Below are 26,068 nucleotides of genomic sequence, written 5' to 3'. Positions count from 1 at the left end.
GCTTGTCTCAGAGTATATGTGTTTTTTTGGGGGGGAGGGGGTGACTTCCCCTCACTGGCTCTGTCAATGGAGGTGTTGAATATTCCTCCTGTTTATACAAGCATACAGTCTAATATTTAATCAGTTTTTGTGCTGAGGTCTTCATCATTCAATAGTGCCTCAAATATACAACGGAAGACATGTACAAAGTTGAGAAACACAAATGTAAACTTTTGAATTTATTTGGCATGACTGATATTTTCAACAGAATTGTTATTCAAGTGGGTTGCAGTTACAATGACTTTTTAACGCACAAATCAAAAACCACATACCACCATACACTCCTTCAAGGCCAAGTCATCCCTTTCAGCTAAAGGAGATTAAAAAAGGCCGAACTTGAGTTTTCAGCAATTTTAGGCTGTGTGCAGCAGGGCAAGTCTGGGGAATACCAAATATATGGTTTGGGTTCACTGTACCACACAGGACCCAGCCTTTCAGTGATTTGTAAGTATAGCAGAGAAACTCCCCAAAAAACGGTTACTTAGGTGATGTTTCCTTGATGCCTGCTCTGACGACACAATAGATTGAAGAAATTAGTTGCCCATTCTTTTACATTGCCGTAATTATATAAGCATAAAAATCAAATTTTAAGAAATTGTTATCAAAGTAATTTGTAACGGTAATGCATGTGTTACGACATAATCATTTATCTAAAATATTATGTATTGTAAAGTACACACAGACTTCTCATTGTAAAAAAGGGTTAAATCAAAATATATAATCAAGTCGAGTGTTTACACATAATAGGTAAAGACCACTTACATCTGGAATTAAATGGATTATAAAATATCCAATGCCAAATGTCTTTTGGATCATAAATACCAAACCAAGCATCTTTAGTCTGCAGTACAGAATGGCATTGAGCTGCAAAGATACAAGTGAATATGTATGGCGTATTAAAAAAAAGTTAACAAAATTGCACTTCTTAATTTAACCTTTATCACCTGTTATACATGTCATGGCAGGTTAAATGTTAAGAAACCTATGACATTCCACCAGAATTTATTATCGGGTAGTGGTGGGGGGCAATCCATCTGTTTGAGAAGACAAAGACTTCCACACAGAGGAAGTGCAACTTTAGTTCTCAAGTGCTAGACTCTGTAGGTTTCCACCACATGTATCATCCAGTCAGCAGATTTACTATGACTTATAAAACAGGTGTCCATCAAATGCAATACTTTATATTCAATTCAACCAGCTGACCCTGTGGCCCTTAAGGACATAAGGTGCACAGACCCCATATGACATCACCAAAGGCACGAGGCAAACGACAGAACTAGTCATACCAATAATAACCATCAGGCACTGAAAGAATCCTGCTAGAGTGGTTTGGATAAAATATGTAGTCACTCTCCTCAGGTAGGCATCTGCCCTGCAGCAGAGGCATATACCTTTCCACAACATTAGTAACTGTTAGGGTTGCAGCTCCTGTTGCAGTATTAGTCATACATAGTTGCCATTACAGCTAGATAAGTTAACACAGTTAGCCACAAATGAGTAGCATCGCTGCTGACATCTGGTACCTTCAAAACACATACGTACCTACATGAGGGAGGTAACGCTAAACAGTACAGGATTTTTATGTCATCCTAATGTGTAGCATTAATCAGCACATAGATTTCTGTGACAATATAACATGGAATGTATTTGCCTTGTGGTTTCTGTTTGACTTCAGACAAAAAAAGAAAGTTTATTACACATAAGCAGGTAAGCAGACAAAAGTTTGACTTTGGGGGGAGGGGTCTCAATAATCACTCATAAAATTATTGCTTCCCAACTTCTTCCAACAACAGCGATACAAATGGAAGATTCATCTTTGGGATCTGTTTACCTAGCAGACATAGACATCCAAATCTGTGTTCAATCTGAGACAATCAGGACTTTGTTTTAACAAGAAAGCATTGTGTGCAATGGCAAGCTCATGGCTTTACAGAGTAAGAGAGAGAGGAGTGTGAGTAACTGAAAGAGCAATAGGAGAAAGACTGATCTAATCAGTGTGCCTGTGTTTGGGGTAACAGTGACATACATACACCCACCCTTGCTTGTCTCATTCCAGTAAGGCTAGTTCAGCAGATGTCCTGCAACCACGGGTTATGAGCCACGTTAGATGCAAACTGTATATCTTATTGACAGCTCTAATGCAATAAGACAATAACTATAATGGCACAGGGGATGAACAAAATGTTTAACATGGTAGATATTGATTGACACAAAATTCCTGTAATTCACATCAGATGAAAACAAGGGCAAAGTTAACAGAAAACATCCAACACATAAGACTGGCCTGATGAAGGAGAAAAGTAAAGCAGATGTAATCTTCTTAAACATGTAGCTGTAACATGACACTTAAGGCAGCTGAGAAGACCATTGAAATCCCTTGGCATCTTCATTTTGGTTTTTGATTTCAGAGGTACAAAAAAAATCCATAGGAGGTTGATGGCATCAATTAAAACCATATCTTAGTTGAGAGGACCTCTTGACAATCAATTAATATAGAAGCCAGGCAAAGCGAACATTGGTGAGGGTTAGAACGTGGAAGGCCTATTGGGAGCCAAAATGGCCTAGCCAATCATTTGAGTCTCTTCCCCCAGTCCCCCTGCAGTCTAGGCACAAAGTTATAACAGAACACACTTCTTGTCATTCTTCTTGGTAACGGGGTAGAGCACAGCTCGCACAGCCTCTGCGAACACCTCCCTCACGCCTTCCTGCATCAGAGCTGAGCACTCCAGGTATTTGACAGCACCAATCTGCTTGGCTAAGGCATTGCCCTGCTGTTGGGTGGTGGGGGTCAGGCCATGCTCCTTCAACTTCTTTACCGCCTCCGTATCTCCACGCAGATCCTGCTTGGTGCCCACCAGTAGCACTGGAACTCCGGGGCAGTGGTGGGATACCTCTGGGTGCCACTTGTGCCGTACGTTGGCATGAGAGGAGGGGCTGCCGATGGAGAAGCAGATGATGAAGACGTTGGTCTGGGGGTAGGAGAGGGTGCGCAGTCGGTCGTATTCCTCCTGGCCTGCCGTGTCCCACAGGTTGAGGCTGATGGCGCGGCCGTCCACACTTATCTGGGCGCTGTAGTTGTCGAACACGGTGGGGATGTACTCCTCTGGGAAGGCGTTGGTCGTGTAGGAGATGAGCAGGCAAGTCTTACCCACAGCACCATCACCCACCACCACACACTTTATGGTCTGCATGCTTCCCTCAGCCACACTGGCGACTAGGGTGCCTGAAACAAGGGGCAATGAGAGTGAGTCAAGAAAGGGAAGAAATATGACCATAAGTTCTGACAGTGAACTCAGAGGATAAAACAAAGTGTTTTTCAACACTTATTTTCAATGTGGTCCTCAATGTCAAGAGGCAGATATGGTTTACCAACACACAGTAAGATAAAAAATACATAACTAGAACATTAGCAAGAATATAGCTAAATGCATGCAACAAATATGATAGCCAAATTTTAACGTTACCTTGCTAAAGTTACTTGCTCAGCTAGCTACTTCGTTAGCAAACAAGATAGCTAGTTCACTTTATTTCTCGTTAGTTAGAAGAAAGTTATACTATTTACTTTGCGAGTTAAGTAGACAAACACAATAGTATAATTGGATGAAATTAAAATGGTTATGTACAGGAAGGACAGCCGACTGTTTTAGCTAGCTATCCGGCAGGAAAACCAGATAGCAAGCAAGTTGGCTCAAAGTTATCTAACTAGCCACCTAGCACGCGCTTGTTTCCGTAGCTAGATAACGTTAGCTAGCTATGAACTTTAGCTAGCGTTAGCCACACGCTAAACTAAACGCTAGGTTATAAAGTTGGCCGAGAATAAGAATAACTTGTTGGAAAGAATCTGTAACCAGGCTAAATTAAGAACACAACTCACGATGAATTTAGTAGGGAAGTTGAAATGTTCCATTAACTGAGCTGAAAGTCAGGTTATTTTGATAAATTACCCCACCACTTCTTGTCTCGCGCCCTCCTCCTTTCGTTGTTGTAACAAGTATTTCATCCGGGGATTCTTGCCCAAATTGTATTGTGTTCTGGTTGTTGTAGTACCTAGCTGCTACAGTACAGTCTGTGTACAGTGGAGGAGTCAGTTATTTAACAAAAGCCACACAGATAACATACCAAATTACATTCTCGTAGTTGTATTGTTTTGTGTAGAGTTGGAACTAGCATGAACACAAGGTACGAAATATAGAAACTTTCAATGCATTTTCAATTAATCAAGTCACCTACAAGCACACAAACCCCATCAAAGTGGGTCTTATTCCTGACCAGATCCATCTCTGTTCATCCCCTCATCCATTCACTCCATATTCAAGCATCTTGTTGAATATACCACCTCATCCATAATATTTCCTTTATTTTGGAACATTTTATTATTACAGGTAAATTCACCAGACCTATTGGGTGTTCTTTTATTACATACCTTTTTTTCTTTTCTTTTTTTTTTCACCTTTATTTAACCAGGTAGGCTAGTTGAGAACAAGTTCTCATTTGCAACTGCGACCTGGCCAAGATAAAGCATAGCAGTGTGAACAGACAACAACACAGAGTTACACATGGAGTAAACAATAAACAAGTCAATAACATTGTAGAAAAAAAGAGAATCTATATACAATGTGTGCAAAAGGCATGAGGAGGTAGGCAATAAATCGAATAATTACAATTTAGCAGATTAACACTGGAGTGATAAATCATCAGATGATTATGTGCAAGTAGACCTCATAATATTAATCACACTTTCAGTAGTAAATCATTATAAAAATAGATGCATCTATTAAATTAGCTGAATAAAAAAACAGCATACAGATAGTGATGAGCAAACATTTCCAATTATTTCATTACCTTGAATAATAGTTCTGGCATAGTAATAGAATATTCTACTTTCAAACTTTCACCACAGTTCTCACCTCAGTTCAACATAATTTAGGGTAGCCTACTCAGCTAAAGCCAAGGAAGTGTGATATTACAAATACTTGTAATTTTCTTGAATCCCAATTAGAATCTGTTCATATTAGATCTGAGGGTTTTTATGTACGTCTGGGTCACAGACTGAGTGGGTGTGGGCGGCCTCACTTCCACATGGATAGTGGAGTTGGGAGCTTCGACCTGGGGCCAGGCAGCTTTTTAACTGGGGTTTTTGGTACTGTGGACCGGCTGCTCCTGTCCTTATTCACAGCCGCAGCAGCAATGACAGCACAGTGTATGACCTTGGCACTGGTGGTCACAGAGCTCTGAAGGGCACGGCAGGGTATAGAGGTATGACAGTCAGGGTGCAGGGGCAGCCGCTTGGACACACACAGAGCTGACTCCATCACTGGCTACACTTTGACTTCCATCTCCCACCACTTTAGCTTCGTTTTTATCTGCTTCTTCTCCTCTGCCTTTTCCCTCTCATTATAATTTGCCATCTTCCTCTCCATGTCCTTCTCTTTCTCATTGACCTTCTACCTCTTTCCCTCTTTTCTTCTCATCCTTATGCTTTACCTTCTCTTTCCCTCTCCCCTCTCACTCCCTCTCATGATCTCTCCCTCTCCTTCTCTAACTATCTCTCTTTCCTGCTCTTTTATCTTCTCCTTCGGTTTGTCTTTTTCTAGTAGTCGACGAAGTGGATTCTTTTTTTTGTCTGCTCATTCAGAGAAATAATTTTCTCCCTAACAATCGCTTCCTGTCTGACCTCAGTATAATCTCTGGAGGTGGATGGAGTTGGGGAACGCATTGAGTCCCTGAGAGGGAGAAGTGAGGACCATGTGGAGGTTGCCTCTGACCTGCCCTGCATTTTGGGGATGGCAGAGGCTGTGGAAGTGGGGATGGCAGAGGCAGCAGAGGAAAGGGTGGAAGTGGGGCTAGCAGAGGGTGTGGACGCCCTGCTCCTGGGCAGAGTTTTTCTCTGCAGCCCAGAAGCTGGTGTACACAACTTATTGCTTGCATGTTATCCTCCTGGATCTGGGGTGCTGCCGCTCTGTGGACCTGGGGTGCTGCCGCTCTGTGGACCTGGGGTGCTGCCGCTCTGTGGACCTGGGGTGCTGCCGCTCTGTGGACCTGGGGTGCTGCCGCTCTGTGGACCTGGGATGCTGCCGCTCTGTGGACCTGGGATGCTGCCGCTCTGTCCTGCTCCTGCTTGTCCCTCAACTGTGAGCAGCAGTGGGCACTCTCCCGAGGCGACTGTGGGCTGTCCACCGGAGGTGTGGTCTTCTGGGCAGGCTGGGCTGGCATACTGTTGATGGGGTCAGAGGGGGGAGCAGCCACAGTCTGCTGAGGCTTTGTCTGGGGTGGTGGACCCATCTCCAGTGATGAACAGGTGGCTATGGAGCGACGTCTCCCTGTCCTGTCCCGGTCCCTCTCCATGCTCCCCCCTCTGCTCGCTTCTGTTCCTGAAGCTCCCTCTTTGCATTCCACTGAAACACAATCAGAAGTGTAATCAAAATAGAATAATAATTTAGGGCAAATAAAAGTACATCGATGGAGGTCTTGCTAACCAGCACACATGCATTATTGTAGCAAAATAATATTAATTCATATCACTGGGAGAAGTGAAAATATGGTTGAACTCAAACAGATGCTGCTTAGTTGCTGACTTCTAAAGATGTCTGAAAGCGAACGTTGCAGTAGAGCTTCCACCTCTGCCTCATCCAGTCTCCCCTCAGTGCTCTAACAACAGACCCAACAGAAGTCTTGCAAACTACCTTTCATAACTTACGATTGTTAGTCCAAATTCCAATCAAATTACTTACAATATAAAGTAATTTCTGAAACATTGAAATGGCAGTCTTGCGGCCTTATTTTGAGATATTATAAATTATTTCACAGGAAGCACTTACCTACAGAAAGGATTTGATTTGCTGTTGGAGAGCAGATTCAGTCTGAATTCTCATCTCTAGTGCAGTTAGTCTGCTGTGCAGCTGAGACAGATGCCCATGCACCACATCCACATCCACAGACAGTCTGATGGGTGAGAGAGAACCGCAAGAGGTGAGATTAGTCTGTAAAGGTACCTAACATTGTCATTAACAATGGACTGAATGAAAGAATGAGTGAATTAATCGATGGCTCAATAAAACAACCAACCAACCAATCAACATAATTGATTACTTTACATCTGTTTTTGAGCTGGGTAAACCCCTCAAACATGCAAAAACTGTTACAGTTGTAGCCAAAAATATTGGCACCCTTGCACGTTTTTAAAATAATGCACAATTTCTTCCAGAAAACTGTTGAAATAAAAAAAACATTTTGGTATCCATGTATGTCTTTGGTTTTCAGTTGAACAAAACAAAAAAAATCGCAATAATATACCAAATGTTGGCATATTACACAAAGAAATTCTAAAACGGCACGGAAAATGTTATTGGCACCTTCTAGAAGTAGTTTGAAATAATTAGATTTCAAGCAGGTGATGCTGCTCTATTTTGGAATTGAACTCACATATGGTGAGTTGCAGGTGCCTACAATATATAAATAACTAATTCAACCAGCTTTAACAGAGGAAAGGACTCATTCTCCTGTTTTGTGTCACTATGTGTGCCGCAATGAGCATGGAGAAAATAATTATATGAGGTCAGACAAGATTGTAGCCAAGCATGGACAATCTCAAGGCTACAAGTCCATCTATAGAGACCGTGATGTTCCTGTTTCCACCGTACGTAATGTTATCAAGAAGTTTAAGGCCCATGGCACTGTAGCCAACCTCCTTGGATGTGGCAGCAAGAGAAAACTTGATGGAAGATTGTAGTAAAGGATTGTTTGAATGGTGGAGAAAGCACCTCGATCAACTGCCACATAGATTCAAACTGACCTTCAGACACAAGTTACGGCAGTTAACTGGCACCATCCATCACCAACTCAATGAATGGGGGTTATATGGTAAGACACCCAGGAGGACCCCACTGCTGAGAGAGAGAGACTTAAGAAAGCCCGACTGCAATTTGCTAAAACACATCTGAACATGTCAAAATCCTTCTGGGAGAATGTCATGTGGACAGGTGAGACCAAATTAGAGATTTTTGGTAAAGCACACCATCTCTATGTTTACAGAAAACAAAATGAATCCTTCAACGAAAAGAACACCTTCCCTACAGTCAAACATGGAGGTTTGGTGATGTTTTTTAGGGTTGCTTTGCTGCCTCTGGCACTGGGTGCCTTGAACGTGTGCATGGCAACATGAAACCAGGAGAATACCAAGGCATTTTGGAGCGCAATGTCGGACCCAGTGTCAAAACGCTGGGTCTCCATCAAAGGTCATGAGTCTTCCAGCAGGATAATGACTCCAAACACACTTCAAAAAGGACTCAGGAATGTTTCAAGACAAAATCCTTGACTGTTCTGAAGTGGCCAGCACCAAATCCCATTGAAAACTTGTGGAGAGATCTGAAAACAGCAATTGGGAGAAGGCACCCTTAAAATCTGGGAGAACTGGAGCAGTTTGGACAAGAGGAGTGAGCCAAACCTCCAGTACAGTGAAGGAAACTCATCGATGAATGTAGGAAGGGCTTGATTGCAGTTATTTTGACTAAAGGCTGTGCTCCCATTAAGTCTAGGGTGTCAATCATTTTGTCAATGCAATTTCTGTTTATTTTCTGAATTAAATGGATATATTAAGTTCTGAATCAAAAACAAAAGTTCTGTAATATTAACAGTGAAATAAAGAATTGTGGAGACCAAATACTTTGGTCAATTTCAACTTATTATTAGGGAAAATTGTGAGTTACTTGAAAAGTGCAAGGGTGCCAATATTTTTGACCACAACTGTATAATGCTGCTTCTTTTCTGTTTTAAGCATGTGAGAACCATGTCAGCAACTGGTCATGAAGCACTCATAACATCCTAAGGGTGTCACTGACCTGGAGGCTGGACCCACATGGCTCAGCCTGAGGGCAAAGGACAGCAGGGTTAGGTCTTTCCTAATGGCTTCCTTAGAGGGGGCAGACATTATTATTTCCTTTCTGAGAGACCCAAGCAGGACTGTTGTAAGAGTCGAGGCCGGCTCTAACCTTTCGGGGGACCTAAGCAAGATTTTGTTGGGGGGCCCCCCATCTCGCGGCAAATCATTTAAGTGGCCCCTCTCTTGACAGCGGAGATAAACATTTACGTTTTTAAAGTAAATTTCCTGCAATTTTACATATTTTGCCATGGGGCAGAGAGAAAAAATCAGCAATTTTACAACAATTTGAATGCAATTCTACTCATTTTGCAATGGAGCAGAGAGAAAACATTTGCAATTTTACAGCTTATTTCCTGCAATTATACACATTTTGCCATGGGGTGGAGACATTTCTTTGCAGTTTTAAATGCCTACAAAAGAGAATTCACTTTTTTTCTTCAGCTGAAAGACAATATCCATAGTTTGCCCATGATGTTGCAAAATTATTTAAGTGAATAAGTATGATATATTTGGGATTGAAGTGGGAAATCGAAGTGGTAACTTTGGATATTATCCGTGCCAATGTCGTGTGTTTCACCTATGATATGACATGCTAATACTTTTCAGTCTACGTTTCTTTTCAGGGCAGTTTTATTTGAATGTTACCACCCACCAGCATGGCATTGTTTATTAATCAGAAACACCTGCAAAGTCCTTCCTCTTCGCAAGTCTCGACTGAGCTATATAATAATCTTCAACTGAGTCAAACAGCTTTTCGTGGAAACCTACACTTGGTCACCTGAGTCATGGAACAAATTAAAATAGGGGGTGCAAACGTATGTTTTTTGTTGTTGTTCCCCCCCAGCAAATTATCATAATTCATTGGATAATTTGTCAAGTTTCACTTATTTTGAGCTAGTCTGTATTAAATAAATATATATGACCATTTTATAAATGGTCAAATTGTGAGTGATATGATTGCATTTTGGAACCCACCTCCCCAAGATGGTTTTGACCACACTCCACTGCTTTGACTGGTGCAGCTAGAAATCACAAGTGTCTATCCTATAATGACGGCACCTGCAAAAGAAAATGTGTTTATCTATTTTGTGTGGTTGTTACATTTGTGCTGGTGTTTCGTGTCCAATGCGCTGAGGGTGTTGTTACATATAGTATAATTTGCGGCGTGCATCAAGAGCAAAGTCATTGTAGCCATCACTTCCGCTAGCTGTGAGAACCATGGCATGAGCACAGGCTGACGTGGCATTGCTGTAGCGCAGCCTGCCAGAAGCCTACCAAAGGTTGCACTGTGTCCATTACAATATAGAATCTAGTCCAAACCGTTCAATAGTTAAGCTATCCATATTACCGGAGCTTCATTTTATTATTTTGATGCGTGGCCGCAGTATATAGAACATGCCAAAACTTTGGAGATAACAATAGATGGCAAAGTCAAATATTTTCCATATCCATCTGTGGCGAAGATTTCCCTAAATACTTATGACAAATCCATCTCCAGAACCAGCTACAGCCTAGCCAGCTGGCTAATCTTTTGAATACAGTGTAGCAACAACATAACATTAGCTAGCTAGATAAGGTTAGCATGCTAGCTAGTTACACTGACAGCTGTCAGTGCCCTACTTCTTGTTATTTCTCCACTCCATGTGGAAATCTCCACAACATTCCAAACCCCAAATCATGAATATGCATTAGCAGCCTGCATCATTCTTTGGACGTGGAACCTAAACGAGAAATTACGCTATAGGACAGGAATTACGCTGAACTAGGGCCTGCATTGCCCTCTGGTGTGGGTCTCTGAAGCTAAATTCCAACAACTCATGACTTATGCCATGTTAAAATGACATCGGAGTGAGAATGATTAAGAAAATCAATGGGGGCCCGCTGGAGGTCAGGGCTCCTGGGCGCGTCCCCTGCGTGCCCAGTCAGCATTCGGCCATGATTACTACAAGTTAAGATAGCTGGCTAGACTAACTACCAATCAAAGATTTGACATGGCTAATTTTCAGCTAATTGAGTGACTGACATAATGAGAGAAATTGCTGATGCACAACCAAATTTCGAAATTGCACCTGGTGTTTTTTACTTTTCTTACTCTCAATAATAAGTTGAGACCCAAACTGAGTTTTGGGAGGGTTAGTGGGCCTAACCGACTGCTTATATCGCATATGCCTGAAAAGAGTGTTAACATCCATTTGTGAAGTATTTAGCAGATATTTACCATGACCACATAATGCAACAGGTTCATGTCTGGTTGGTTGGCTTTAGTGTCAGCGAGTTTGAGCAGAGAGGCGATGCGGAACCCAGCAGCATTACCTGTGTAACCTCCCTGTTGATGAAGGTCAGAAGGTGTGACACGATCAGATCATTCCCTCCCACTTTCACTCATTCATACTCATGCACTCAACACATTTGGAAAGAAGAGAGAATAATGATTTTCAATATCTGGCTCCATTGGCTGTCTAGGTGCCAGATAACTGCTACTCCTGGCCTTCATGTAGTTTCCTGTCCTCGGGACCAGCCGTAGGATAGAGTGCAACTCTGGGCAGCTCAAAAGAATAATAAGAAAGCGTGAAAGAGAGTAATGTCACTGAGATCAAATCAACAGGCAAGTCAAATAAATCTTCTAAGAAAGTTCAGGGATCTGAGAAAAACAATCGCAATCACTCTGGCTCACCTGTGGCTGCAGACACTATGCAGCATGCTGAAACACACAGTGAAGGAGGTCATTTTGCAGGGCTCTGGCAGTGCACCTCCTTGCACAAAGGCGGAGGTAGCGGTCCTGCTGCTGGGTTGTTGCCCTCCTACGGCCTCTTCCACGTCTCCGGATATACTGGCCTGTCTCTAGCGCCTCCATGCTCTGGACACTACGCTGACAGACACAGCAAACCTTTTTGCCACAGCTCGCATTGATGTGCCATCCTGGATGAACTGCACTACCTAAACCACTTGTGTGGGTTGTAGACTCCGTCTCATGCTACCACTAGAGTGAGAGCACCGCCAGCATTCAAAAGTGACCAAAACATCAGCCAGGAAGCACGCACAGCAGTCCGTCCCAATCAGTGGGGGTAGCCTCATTTACCTCAGTGCATCGGGTTCGGGCGCTTGGACAGTCCAAAAGTTGTAAAACTTTTGTAAGTGGAATAATATTGCTGGAGGCAACACTGAACTGCAGCCAAAAAGTTAAAGTAACTTTTTAATATTGGATATTCGGTGGCTATTCGGGTTTCTCTCCACAATAGTTATTGAACCAAGCATCTCATGACTATGAAAATGGTATATTCTGAATCTGGGTTTGGGGTTTGAGAAGTCAATGAGAAATCTAAAGTCACAACCTAGATTCGAGCAAATGTCTTAAGTAGTTGAACATGTTAATACTCCAACTTTGTGAAAGTGACAAACTGACACGTTTACATTTTCGTAAAAAATAACATAATATCATAGGAGTGCTTTGATTTGACAACCAGCATATGTGCAGTTTGATTCGAGACGGCCGTCATTAGACCCGATGACGTTTCTACGCATTATTTTTTATTTTATTTTAATTACAGATCAACAATTTACATTCTTACATCATACAAAACAGAACGCAGGTATTAACGAGAAAACACTGAAACAAACAAAAAATATAAAAAAATAAACAATTCTAGTGCAATTGTAATCACTCTGAAAAAATGTTATTGAAATGGTTTAGGAAAATGTTATTCTTGTTATTGTTCACTAGGGTTAATATTATAATAAAATAGTTAAATTCAATCAAAAAAACTTGTAATTTCGGTATAGAATTTAGGAATTCTTGTTTGTGTATGAAGTATTTGGCAACAAGAATAAAACAATTCACAATCATTTCAGTGTTCTTGTTATCGTTGCAATAGTAACATATTATATATTTCATGTCAAAAACATAGGTAGTGTGAACACTGGTAAATAAGTATTTTGCAAGGTTTTCCCAAAATCTGACACAAATTTACATTCAAAGAACAAGTGAGACAGAAAACGCAGATATCATCAATTGCCACAAATTTGGATATCATAGAATTACATGGATATATCTTTTGTAAAATGTTGAAGTGCACTTCCTTAACTTTGTTTGGTATACAATATTTGTAAGGCCTTAACCATGCATTTTTCCAGACAATGTCAGGAATAAGCATTTTCCAGAAAAACTTTCCTCTCGGTGTAAGTTGGTTTTGTGAATGAAGAATTTGTCTTATATATTTATTACAACAAGATCTCTCAAGTAAGCCCACGCCTTCCAATCTGAGTTCTGGATAAACTTTGTGATCATTACCAAAGCTAAGATGAGTTTTCATTAGTGTAGTTAGACCACTGGGAACGGCTTTGATCACAGAAATAAACTGGAAACTCGTTCAATGTTATAAATTGTTCACATGTGAGAATATTACCCTTGTTGCCGAAAACATCAAGAACAAAGTCAATATTCCTCTCATGCCAGCTGGGGTAGAACAATGACTTATTCCTTACAGTTATGTCTGAATTATTCCACAAAAGAGCTTTAAGTGTGGAAAAAATGTGCAGGAAACATATTTTCCAGGCCATTAAAGCTTGTTGGTGAAACCTAGCCAATTTAGCAGGTAATCTTTCAGGAATATAATTACATTTCAGTCAAAATTGAAGACCTCCCAACTTATTAAACACATTATTTGGAATGAAATACCATATTGATTCAGTATTGATCAAACATCTTTTCAACCAGTTGATCTTGAAAGTGTTATTTATGTCAACAAAATCCAACACTTCTAGCCCGCCTTTAGCTCTTTTGTTAGAAAGGAGTGACTTTTTTAGTTTGTGAGACTTATTTTTCCAGATGAAGTCAAGAAAGGTCTTATTGATCTCTTTACAAGTAGCTGGATTTACACATAACGATAATGAGGGGTACACAAAACGAGACAGTCCCTCTGCCTTGGACAGAAGTACTCTCCCAAGTATAGAAAGATCTCTTTGTAGCCAATTATTTGACAGATGTATTCCTAAATATTTAACACAGTCCTTTACCGGAATATTTTCTATTTCTTTATCATCGGAGTTAAATAAAGATAAGATTTCACATTTAGAAACATTCAGCATTAATCCTGATGCAATAGAAAATGCAGTTATAGCATTAAGGGCATGGGCGACCTGGTCTTTGTCTCTTAAGAAAAGAGTAGTCAGCCAGTAAGGAAATGTTGATTTCTTTATTAAAAATGGTTAAGCCATACAAATTTGCATTATTCAGAATATCTAGAGATAGAAGTTCCACAACCAAAATGAATAAAAAATTGTGAAATTGGGCATCCCTGTCGTACACTTCTGTTGATAATGACTCTTTTGGAAGTATTAAGGTTTAGTAACAAACAACTATTTATATATTTGTAAAACATGCGAATTACTTTGGTACATTTTCACAAAATCCCAAAAGTTTAAGAGCCCTAAAGAGAAATTCATGTTCAATTGTGTCAAAGGCTTTACAGAAATAAGACAACCGCATCTGAGCCAATTGCATCTGAATAATCTATAAGGTCCAAGACTAAACGAATGTTAGAGTTTATGTGACGGCCCTTCATAAATCCTGTTTGACTCTCATTTATAATGGTATCTATTCCTTTCTTTAATCTTTTGGCATAAACCAGAGCAATCAATTTGTAATCAATATTTAATAAATGAATTGGTCTCCAATTGTCAATGAGAGAAGGGTCTTTATCGGGCTTCGAAATCAATGAAATAAGGCCCTGTTTCATAGTGAAGACCATTTCCCCACTTTTAATGCAATCTTGAAACACATTAAAAATCGGGTCTTCTAGTAACTCCCAATACTGTCTATAGAATTCAACTGACAGGCCATCAGGGCCAGGTGATTTCCCTTTTGTCATTGAATTCAGAGTCTCTATAATTTCTTCAATTGACACAGGTGAATCGCAAACTGAGTGGAAATCATCCTCAATTACAGGGACATAATTCTGAATGTGGCAAATGTAGCTTTCACAACCATCTTCCTGAAATTGAGAGCTGTAAAGGTTTTCATAAAAGGAATTGACAAATGATGATATTGTAATGGGATCTTTGCATAAAACATCGTTAATTTTGAGTGCAGTTATAGATTTTTTTTTGTAGTTTCTCTTTTCAAGTGCAAAAAAGTAACTTGTGTTTCTTTCCCCCTCTTCAATCCATTTTGCTCTTGACCTTACAAAGGCACCCTTTGCCAGATCCGTGTAAAGCTGTTCTAATTCTAGTTGTAAAGACTTGAATACAGACTCCTCTTCTTCAGATAGATTATCTTTCTTTAGATAACTGTCAAGCTTGCTCATCATCTCATTGGTTTGGAAGTCTGCAGGCGGGGCTACCTCATCACGTAACCATGGCCGCTACGTTAACCCCCCTTTGATCTCATCCCCCATGAGAGACCGCCCACGTTGGGCACAATTGTAACATACGGGATATGAACCTGGGTCCCCCATGGGAGCGACCAATATCTTAGACCATCAGATCAATATCACATGTTGTTTCCTAAACATATTATAAAGACGAAATGCAAATTTGTATCACACCAGTAGTGGTGTAGTCTACGGCGATACGGATATAATTTATTATTGATATCTACATAGTGCATTGATGTGAATCACACTGCTCCTCTCTCATTTAGTTATTTGTGCCTTACGGATTGTGGATGGCTGTTCACAAATCTAAATGTGTATTGGAACCCAATAATGGTTGAATTGTGTGTAATAGTAATTGTGTGATTGTGGGGATGCATGGTTCTACAAGTGTGCTTGCTCTAGTTCTTCAACGGCACAGCTAGGAGAGCTCCAAAAGTAGCTTATAGTTGAAGACTCTTCTTTGAGTCATAAAAGTGCATTTAAATTACTTAGGAACTCTGCACACTTTGGAGAGGTGGTGGCCACTTCGAGACACTAGTTAGTTCTCTCACTTAAACCCTAATAATTTCTTTGTCTCATGTTGCACGTACCCCCACATTTTCCAGGAATAGTCTTATCATGATACTGAATGTATCCAGAGTATTTTCAGATTTCATTATTAACAAAAGCTGCAAAAAAAAGTACAGTAAATGTATAATGCACATAAAAAAACTGTGTAATGTTTGGATTCAGTCTTGTCAGGTGTTGTGTACTCATCTTTGGTCTAATCATTTTTCAATTTTCTCCAAATTGTTCCCCTTAAATTGCTATCATGGTTTAGGAATATGCTTTTCATATTTATTCTGTAAGAAACATTTACATGTAGCACTATCCAAATTAGCCAATTCCCACGAGTGTAAAGGGTAAAACAAAGCCTGCCATAAATGTGAAAATTATATATTCTGAATCAATGGAGAAGGGAGAAAAATTCACACTTTTTGTGTTGTTGAGATTTGATTATAGAATAATCTAAATTTCAACAAAAGATTTTCATAGTCACGGCATACTGTTTAAGACTTCTTGAAGATTGAAATCAGAAGTTGTATTTATTTATTTTCACACAAAAACGTCTGGAATGTTTTCCTTCCACCCCTGATTCAGAATATACAATTTTCATAGTCATGGCATTCTTGGTTCAATAACTATTGAAGAGAGAAAACCAAATATCCAATATTAAACTAAATTTACCTTGGTGCCCAACCATAAGTTGAATTGCTCTATTATTAATTAGGCTATAGATTGAACAATGTTAGTTAATTAAATGGGGATTGTGATATCAGGTGCTTAGCGATATATTGACAATATATTTGCTATGGTGAGTGTTATGAGAATGCACTACATTACCAAAAGTATGTGGACACCTGCTTGTCGAACATCTCATTCCAAAATCATGGGCATTAAAAGGGACTTGCCCCCCCCCCCCCCCCCCCCCCCCCCCCCCCCCCCCCTTCCTGCCATAACAGCCTCCACTCTCATGGGAAGGCTTTCCACTAGATGTTGCAACATTGCTGCGGGGACTTGTTTACATTCAGCCACAAGAGAGGTTGGGAGCTGGTGTTGAGCTTTAAGGCCCGCAGTTGGCGTTCCAATTAATATCAAAGGTGTTCAATGGGGTTGAGGTCAGGGCTCTGTGTAGGCCAGCCAAGTTCTTCTACACCGATCTCGACAAACCACTTCTGTAGGGACCTCGCTTTGTGCATTGGGGCATTGTCATGCTGAAACAGGAAAGGGCCTTCCCCAAACTGTTGCCACAAAGTTAGAAGCACAGAATCGTCTAGAATGTCATTGTATGCTGTAGCTTTAAGATTTCCCTTCACTGGAACTAAGGGGCCTAGCCTAAGCCATGAAAAACATCCCCAGACCATTATTCCTCCTCCTCCAAACTTTACAGTTGGCACAGGCATTGGGGCAGGTAGCATTCTCATGGCATCCACCAAACCCAGATTCGTCCTGCGGACTGCCAGATGGTGAAGGGTGATTCATCACTCAAGAGATCGCATTTCTTCTGCTCCAGAGTCCAATGGCGGCGAGCTTTACACCACTCCAGCCGACGAATGGCTTGTGTGTGGCTGTGTGCAGCTGCTCGGCCATGAAAACCCATTTCATGAAGCTACTGACGAACAGTTCTTGTTCTGACGTTGCTTCCAGAGGCAGTTTGGAACTCGGTAGTGAGTTTTGCAACCGAGGACAGACGATTTTTATGCGCTACATGCTTCAGCACTCGGTGGTCCCATTCTGTGAGCTTGTGTGGCCTACCACATCATGTGGGCTACTACGTCGTGCTAAGTCGTTGCACCTAGATGTTTCCACTTGACTATAACAGCACTTACAATTGACCGGGGCAGCGAACTGACTTTGACAAACTGACTTGTTGGAAAGGTGGCATCCTATGATGGTGCCACGTTGAAAGTCACTGATCTCTTCAATAAGGCCATTCTACTTCCAATGTTTGTCTCTAGAGATTGCATGGCTATGTGCTCTATATTATACACCTTTCAGCAATGGGGGAGGCTGAAATAGCCAAATCCACTAATTTGAAGGGGTGTCCACGTACTTTTGTATATGTAGTGTATATTGGCATGGCATTTAGGGTAAAGTCAGCATTATTGGAACATCAGATGTAGTAGAACATTTTGTGTTTGAGGGTAGGCTACTGTACTATGGTAATTTGGCAACCTAATCACAACAGATGTTATTGGGTTGTTGCTGAATGTGTTCTTTGAATGACAAAAATTGTTTTGGTTAGTGTAACATCATTTTAGTGTGTGTGGTCAGGTTTCTTAGATAAGGTGACCCATTGAAAACCATGAAAAACTGCCACACTGTCACGTTCCTGACCTGTTTTCCTTTGTTATGTATTTGTTTTAGTTGGTCAGGGCGTGAGTTGGGTGGGTTGGTCTAGGTTTGTTTTTCCATGTTGGGATTTTTGTGTTTGGCCTGGTATGATTCTCAATCAGAGACAGGTGTGTATTGTTTGTCCCTGATTGAGAGTCATACTAAGGCAGCCAGGGTTTCACTGGTGTTTTGTGGGTGTTTGTTTCCTGTGTCAGTGTTTGGGCCACACAGGACTGTTTTCAGGTTAGTCACGTTTGTAGAGTTTCGTAATTTGTAGTGTTTGTTGTTTGTTCATTAAAGTATGAATACCTACTACTCCGCATCTTGGTCCAATCCATGCTCCTCCTCGTCTGAGGAGGAGAACGACTACGACAACCTTAACACATACTATTAAACCTTGCTCTAGAATGATAAGGCTGTCATTCTGCCAATTATAATTCAACAATCTAGCTTTTGGTGCTAAAATTAATATTTGTAATTGCTTTGAAATACACTGCTCAAAAAAATAAAGGGAACACTTAAACAACACAATGTAACTCCAAGTCAATCACACTTCTGTGAAATCAAACTGTCCACTTAGGAAGCAACACTGATTGACAATACATTTCACATGCTGTTGTGCAAATGGAATAGACAAAAGGTGGAAATTATAGGCAATTAGCAAGACACCCCCAAAAAAGGAGTGATTCTGCAGGTGGTGACCACAGACCACTTCTCAGTTGCGCACAACCCATGTGGAATTCCGGGTCTCTGGCAGCATTTGGAACTGCCAAACTGCTGTCAAGAAAACCAAGATCGTCTCAGCCTACAGTGCATTCGTAAAGTAATCAGACCCCTTGACTTTTTCCATATTTTCTTATGTTACAGCCTTATTCTAAAATGTATTAAAAAAAAAAATCCTCATCTACACACAATACCCCATAACGACAAAGTGAAAACAGGTTTTTAGAAATGCTTGCACATTTATTAAAAATAAAATATTTACTTAAGTATTCAGAACCTTTGCTATGAATCTTGAAATTGAGCTCTGGTGCATCCTATTTCCATTGATCATCCTTGAGATGTTTCTACAACTTGATTGGAGTCCACCTGTGGTAAATTCAATTGATTGGACATGATTTGAAAAGGCCCGCTTGGAGTTTGCCAAAACACATCTAAAGGACTCTCAGACCATGAAAAACAAGATTGAATGCCAAGTGTCACGTCTGGAGGAAACCTGGCACAATCCCTACGGTGAAACATGGTGGTGGCAGGATCATGGTGGTGTTTTTCAGTGGCATGGACTTGGAGAGTAGTCAGGATTGAGGGAAAGAGGAACGGAGCAAAGTACAGAGTTCCGTGAGGAAAACCAACTCCAGAGCGTTCAGGACCTCAGACGGGTTCACCTTCCAACAGCACAACGATCCTAAGCACACAGCCAAGATAACGCAGGAGTGGGTTCGGGGACAAGTCTCTGAATGTCCTTGAATGGCCCAGCCAGAGCCCGGACTTGAACCTGATTGAACATCTCTGGAGAGACCTGAAAATAGCTGTGCAGCGACACTCCCCATCCAACCTGACAGAGCTTGACAGGCTCTACGGAGAAGAATGGGAGAAAGTCCCCAAATACATGGTGTGTTAAGCTTGTAGCGTCATATCCAAGAATACTCAAGGCTGTAATCACTGCCAAAGGTTCCTCATCAAAGTACTGAGTAAAGGGTCTGAATACTTATGTATTATTAGATTCTAAGTGAAACTTGGAACATTGTTATACGCAGAAGCATAGTATATAAAGGAGTGAAAGAGATTGGTTTTTACATCAGAAGTGAATGGTTATCTGTAGGAGACAGATTGCTTTGGAATGTGTTGGGTGGACAGGAGGAAGTCACAGGATTGCTATAGGGCAAGCGAATGGACATCTGTGGATTAGGCAAAGGAGTGGTTGAGGTCAGATCCCCTGAAGGGAGAAATGGTTTTATTACCCTCTTCCTGTCAAACCATAAGATGTAAGGATTGGAGCGAAGGTGTGCCTAAAGTGGAGTGTGTGTGTGTATGTGTGTGTGTATGTGTATATATACACTGCTCAAAAAAATAAAGGGAACACTTAAACAACACAATGTAACTCCAAGTCAATCACACTTCTGTGAAATCAAACTGTCCACTTAGGAAGCAACACTGATTGACAATAAATTTCACATGCTGTTGTGCAAATGGAATAGACAACAGGTGGAAATTATAGGCAATAAGCAAGACACCCCCAATAAAGGAGTGGTTCTGCAGGTGGTGACCACAGACCACTTCTCAGTTCCTATGCTTCCTGGCTGATGTTTTGGTCACTTTTGAATGCTGGCGGTGCTTTCACTCTAGTGGTAGCATGAGACGGAGTCTACAACCCACACAAGTGGCTCAGGTAGTGCAGCTCATCCAGGATGGCACATCAATGCGAGCTGTGGCAAGAAGGTTTGCTGTGTCTGTCAGCGTAGTGTCCAGAGCAGGATACAGGCCAGTACATCAGGAGACGTGGAGGAGACCGTAGGAGGGCAACAACCCAGCAGCAGGACCGCTACCTCCGCCTTTGTGCAATGAGGAGCACTGCCAGAGCCCTGCAAAATGACCTCCAGCAGGCCACAAATGTGCATGTGTCTGCTCAAACGGTCAGAAACAGACTCCATGAGGGTGGTATGAGGGCCCGACGTCCACAGGTGGGGGTTGTGCTTACAGCCCAACACCGTGCAGGACGTTTGGCATTTGCCAGAGAACACCAAGATTGGCAAATTCGCCACTGGCGCCCTGTGCTCTTCACAGATGAAAGCAGGTTCACACTGAGCACATGTGACAGACGTGACAGAGTCTGGAGACGCCATGGAGAACGTTCTGCTGCCTGCAACATCCTCCAGCATGACCGGTTTGGCGGTGGGTCAGTCATGGTGTGGGGTGGCATTTCTTTGGGGGGCCGCACAGCCCTCCATGTGCTCGCCAGAGGTAGCCTGACTGCCATTAGGTACCGAGATGAGATCCTCAGACCTCTTGTGAGACCATATGCTGGTGCGGTTGGCCTTGGGTTCCTCCTAATGCAAGACAATGCTAGACCTCATGTGGCTGGAGTGTGTCAGCAGTTCCTGCAAGAGGAAGGCATTGATGCTCTGGACTGGCCCGCCCGTTCCCCAGACCTGAATCCAATTGAGCACATCTGAGACATCATGTTTCGCTCCGTTCACCAACGCCACGTTGCACCACAGACTGTCCAGGAGTTGGCGGATGCTTTAGTCCAGGTCTGGGAGGAGATCATCCTCAGGAGACCATCCGCCACCTCATCAGGAGCATGCCCAGGCGTTGTAGGGAGGTCATACAGGCACGTGGAGGCCACACACACTACTGAGCCTCATTTTGACTTGTTTTAAGGACATTACATCAAAGTTGGATCAGCCTGTAGTGTGGTTTTCCACTTTAATTTTGAGTTTGACTCCAAATACAGACCTCCATGGGTTGATAAATTTGATTTCCATTGATCATTTTCGTGTGATTTTGTTGTCAGCACATTCAACTATGTAAAGAAAAAAGTATTTAATACGAATATTTCATTCATTCAGATCTTGGATGTGTTATTTTAGTGTTCCCTTTATTTTTTTGAGCAGTGTATATATATTACTTGTGGTGGTGGAAACATGTTTTTGTCTGAATACAGCTGTGTTGACCCTTTGGGAAGAATTAAAATTGGTTAAGCTTCTCTAGTGTCTGAGTTATTTACTGAAAATTAGAACGTAACAGTATGTGATATTTCTTTTTTTTTTTTGCCAAAGATTTTTAAAAACCTGTTTTTTGTTTTGTCATAATGGGGTATTGTGTGTAGATTGAGGGGAAAAAATGATTTAATACATTTTAGATTACGGCTGTAATGTAACAAAATGTCAAGGGGTCTGAATACTTTCTGAATGCACTGTATAGGTGATACTAGGATGCATTCTTCAAATGTATTAAACTATAATTATGATAATTAACCTATTCAGAGAAACCCTATCACAACTCAAAACAGTGGTATGAAGTATTGAAACTGGTAACCTAATGTTGGAGAGTAGGACATTGTTCCAAGGTGGATGACACAAGGACAGCCAGAGATGAATTGCTGAATCCCCCCAGTACTGTGGATGTGTTTCGATTTCAACTCTCGTCAGCTTTTGTTTCACACACGTGCGCACACACCAGACCACGGGAAACATACAAAGGCAGGTTTCTCTTGCTAACACTGCAACATTGTATAGTCATATCCCTCAAAGCTATTGGGTTTACTTCTCTACAGTTGTTTTAATCATTCATCTAAATAGGATAAGTAGAGCTGCATTATACTGTTCTGTGGTCACTTTAACACTATCAGATTTAATTGTTTACTTAAGGTAGCTATTGTTGTCTAGATGGACTCTGAGGAACACGGAACATAAATCCTGATCTTACTGTATAAATACATTCCTTTGTTGCTGGGCTGTTCTTCCTGCCAAAAATGTGACTGGGCCAGGAGACCTACGTCAACCTTTGTTGTACTGAGGAAACATTGGCTTTTCCCTGTCAGATACCATGACCTTATCATGCACTGTTACCTCTTGAGTTCAAGGTACAGTGAATATACAGAAAATAAGTTTGGTTTTAAATAGGGCTTTGACTGGAGTACACATCTAACATCCACTCAGAGCTGTGAGCTACAGTTCTACTGATGGGCTCAAGTGGGAGCCAGACAACCTAGTCTCTCTCATGGAGGCTACAACACCACCACCATCTAGTGGTGTAGAGAGCACAAGCTGCAAAATATATCACCTGGTGTTGATGGACATTCCCACTGACAGCTAGGAGGAAGCCTCCACGTGTATCATGTTATCCCTTACGTTTTAATCATAAGCATTATAGACACCAGCACACATATCCACTGTTATGTATCATATCTAAGTGGCAGGAGGAGTAACACTTTTTATCTGTTGAGATGCCACAGGAGAGAGCTTCCTCTGCCTGGTATCGGAGCTGCATTCCTTAGGCACCTCAAACTTACCAAGGCCGATCAAAGAAGGAACATGCATTTGTAAATACAGTGTATCAATTACACATTGCTCTTGTCTACCTGCCCCTAGAAGCATGGATGCCAACATTGTTTGTGTGACGAGTGTCTCTTTCAGGTCAAGCTGTGCCATATTTATGGCCACTGGCTGGAATTGGAAATAAAAAACTATAATTGTATTCATCAATATGTTTTAGATTGTTTATTTGTCCCTTTATGAGTTACACTCTTTGGAATTATTTGTGTAAATATTAGTTTTGAGTAATAAAACTGCCATGCATGCTCTTACATTTTTAAAAATGTGTTATTTCACCTTGATTTAATCAGGTAGGCCAGCTGAGAACCAGTTTCCATTTACAACTGCAACCTGGCCAAGATAAAGCAAAGCAGTACGACAAAAACACAGAGTTACACATGGGATAAACAATCGTACAATCAATAACACAATAGCAAAATCTGTATACAGTGTGTGCAAATTAAGTAAGGTGGTAAGGCAATAAATAGGCCAATAGTGGCGAAGTAATCACAATTTAGCAATTTACACTGGAGTGATATATGTGCAGATGAGGATGTGTAAGTATAAATACTGGTGTGCAAAAGAGCAGAAAAACAAATATGGGGATGAGGTAGGTAGTTGGTTGGTTGGATGGGCTATTTACAGATGGGCTGTGTACAGCTGCAGCGATCGGTAAGCTGCTTTGACAGCTGACGCTTGAAGTTAGTGAGGGAGATATGTCTCCAACTTCGGTGATTTTTGCAATTCGTTCCAGTCATTGGCAGCAGAGAACTGGAAGGAAAGGCGGACAAAGGAGGTGTTGGCTTTGGGGATGATCAGTGAAATATACCTGCTGGAACGTGTGCTACGGGTGGGTGTTGCTATGGTGACCAGTGAGCTGAGATAAGGCGGAGCTTTACCTAGCAAAGACTTATAGATGACCTGGAGCCAGTGGGTTTGGCGACGAATATGAAGTGAGGACCAGCCAACGAGAGCTTACAGGTCACAGTGGTGGGTAGTATATGGGGCTTTGGTGACAAAACGGATGGCACTGTGATAGACTGCATCCAATTTGCTGAGTAGAGTGTTGGAGGCTATTTTGTAAATGACATCGCCGAAGTCAAGGATCGGTAGGATAGTCAGTTTTACGAGGGTATGTTTGGCAGTATGAGTGAAGGAGGCTTGGTGCGAAATAGGAAGCCGATTCCAGATTTAACTTTGGATTGGAGATGCTTAATGTGAGTCTGGAGGGAGAGTTTACAGTCTAGCCAGACACCTAGGTATTTATAATTGTTCAGATATTCTAAGTCCGCACCGTCCAGAGTAGTGATGCTAGTCGGGCTGGCAGCAATTGGTTGAAGAGCATGCATTTCGTTTTACTAGCGTTTAAGAGCAGTTGGAGGCCATAGAAGGAGTGTTGTAATGGCGTTGAAGCTTGTTTGGAGGTTTGTTAACACAGTGTCCAAAGAAGGGCCAGATATATACAGAATGGTGTCGTATGCGTAGAGGTGGATCAAAGAATCACCCACAGCTAGAGCGACATCATTGATATATACAGAGAAAAGAGTCAGCCCGAGAATTGAACTCTGTGGCACCCCTATAGAGACTGCCGGAGGTCCGGACAACAGGCCCTCTGATTTGACACACTGAACTCTATCTGAGAAGTAGTTAGTGAACCAGGCGAGGCAGTCATTAGAGAAACCAAGGCTGTTGAGTCTGCCGATAAGAATACGGTGATTGACAGAGTCGAACGCCTTGGCCGGGTCAATGAAGACGGCTACACAGTACTGTCTTTTATCGATGGCGGTTGTGATATCGTTTAGGACCTTGAGCGTGGCTGAGGTGTACCCGTGACCAGCTCGGAAACCAGATTGCATAGCAGAGAAGGTACGGTGGGATTCGAAATGGTCGGTGATCTGTTTGTTCACTTGGCTTTCGAAGACTTTAGAAAGGCAGGGCAGAATGGATATAGGTCTGTAACAGTTTGGGTCTACAGTGTCTCCCCCTTTTGAAGAAGGGGATGACTGTGGCCGCGTTCCAATCTTTAGGAATCTCAGACGATATGAAAGAGAGGTTGAACAGGCTAGTAATAGGGGTTGCAACAATTGCGGTGGATATTTTTTAGGAAGAGAGGGTCCAGATTGTCTAGCCCAGCTGATTTGTGGGGATCCAGATTTTGCAGCTCTTTCAGAACATCAGCTGTCTGGATTTGGGTGAAGGAGAAGCGGGGGGCTTGGGCCAGTTGCTGCGGGGGGTGCAGAGCTGTTGGCCGGGGTTGGGTTAGCCAGGTGGAACGCATGGCCATTATGCTTCAGTGTTGGGGAGTAGTGAATTACATGTAGTTCAAATAGTAATTTAACTACATTTTGCAGTAACTTGGTGGTAGTTGAAATAAATTCAAATTAAAGTAGCTAAAATTGATTGTGTAGCTCAATGAAGTGACTTATAAATGATTTGGACATGAAGTGCGGAAATGCTAATATACTGTAGGTACCATTGACTTGAATTGGATTTGTGCCACAAATGCTAAAATGTTCTAGCTTTAAAAACAGTGGCCAGGTAAACAAAACCAAAGCATGGATTACTGTCATACCTTGTCCATAGACTGCTTACAGGGTAAGAAACCTGGACTCAAATTTGTATGATAGGTTACATTTGGTATGGTCTGTATTCATTTGTGGATGTCCATCATCAATTGTTTTATGATATGTTACGGATAACAATTCATAAGATATGTTGCAAATTGCAATTCACATGATATATTACGAATTCCAATATGTTGTGGCTAAGGTTAGCTAAGTGGCTAGGTGACTAACACTAATGTTAGCTAGATGGCTCACGCTAATGTTAGCTAGGTGGCTAACGCTAATGTTAGCTAGGTTACGCTAACG

General features: G+C 41.6%; 1 protein-coding gene across 4 annotated transcripts; it reads right to left on the bottom strand.

Annotated features, from left to right (window-relative positions):
• Positions 1-205: 205 nt before the first annotated feature.
• LOC129816624 (rho-related GTP-binding protein RhoG-like) lies at positions 206-4,063 on the bottom strand. Of its 4 annotated transcripts, none has more exons than XM_055871351.1 (2): positions 3,984-4,063; positions 206-3,262 (listed from the first exon to the last, which is right to left on the bottom strand). In XM_055871351.1, the coding sequence occupies exon 2, from the start codon at positions 3,228-3,230 to the stop codon at positions 2,655-2,657; it is 576 nt and encodes a 191-aa protein (XP_055727326.1). In that variant the 5' UTR covers positions 3,231-3,262; positions 3,984-4,063; the 3' UTR covers positions 206-2,654. The 4 variants fall into 4 exon arrangements, with proteins under 4 accessions (XP_055727326.1, XP_055727344.1, XP_055727317.1 ...); XM_055871369.1 differs by having other exon boundaries at positions 3,989-4,056; XM_055871342.1 differs by having other exon boundaries at positions 3,914-4,025.
• Positions 4,064-26,068: the final 22,005 nt, after the last annotated feature.

Source organism: Salvelinus fontinalis, chromosome 2 (genome assembly GCF_029448725.1).
Source record: "Salvelinus fontinalis isolate EN_2023a chromosome 2, ASM2944872v1, whole genome shotgun sequence".
Classification (NCBI taxonomy): domain Eukaryota; kingdom Metazoa; phylum Chordata; class Actinopteri; order Salmoniformes; family Salmonidae; genus Salvelinus; species Salvelinus fontinalis.
This window is presented reverse-complemented; position numbering and strand designations above follow the sequence as displayed.

Excerpts from the sequence above, each read along its gene's own strand:
- LOC129816624 (XM_055871351.1), bottom strand. The coding sequence starts at position 3,230 with ATGCAGACCATAAAGTGTGTGGTGGTGGGTGATGGTGCTGTGGGTAAG.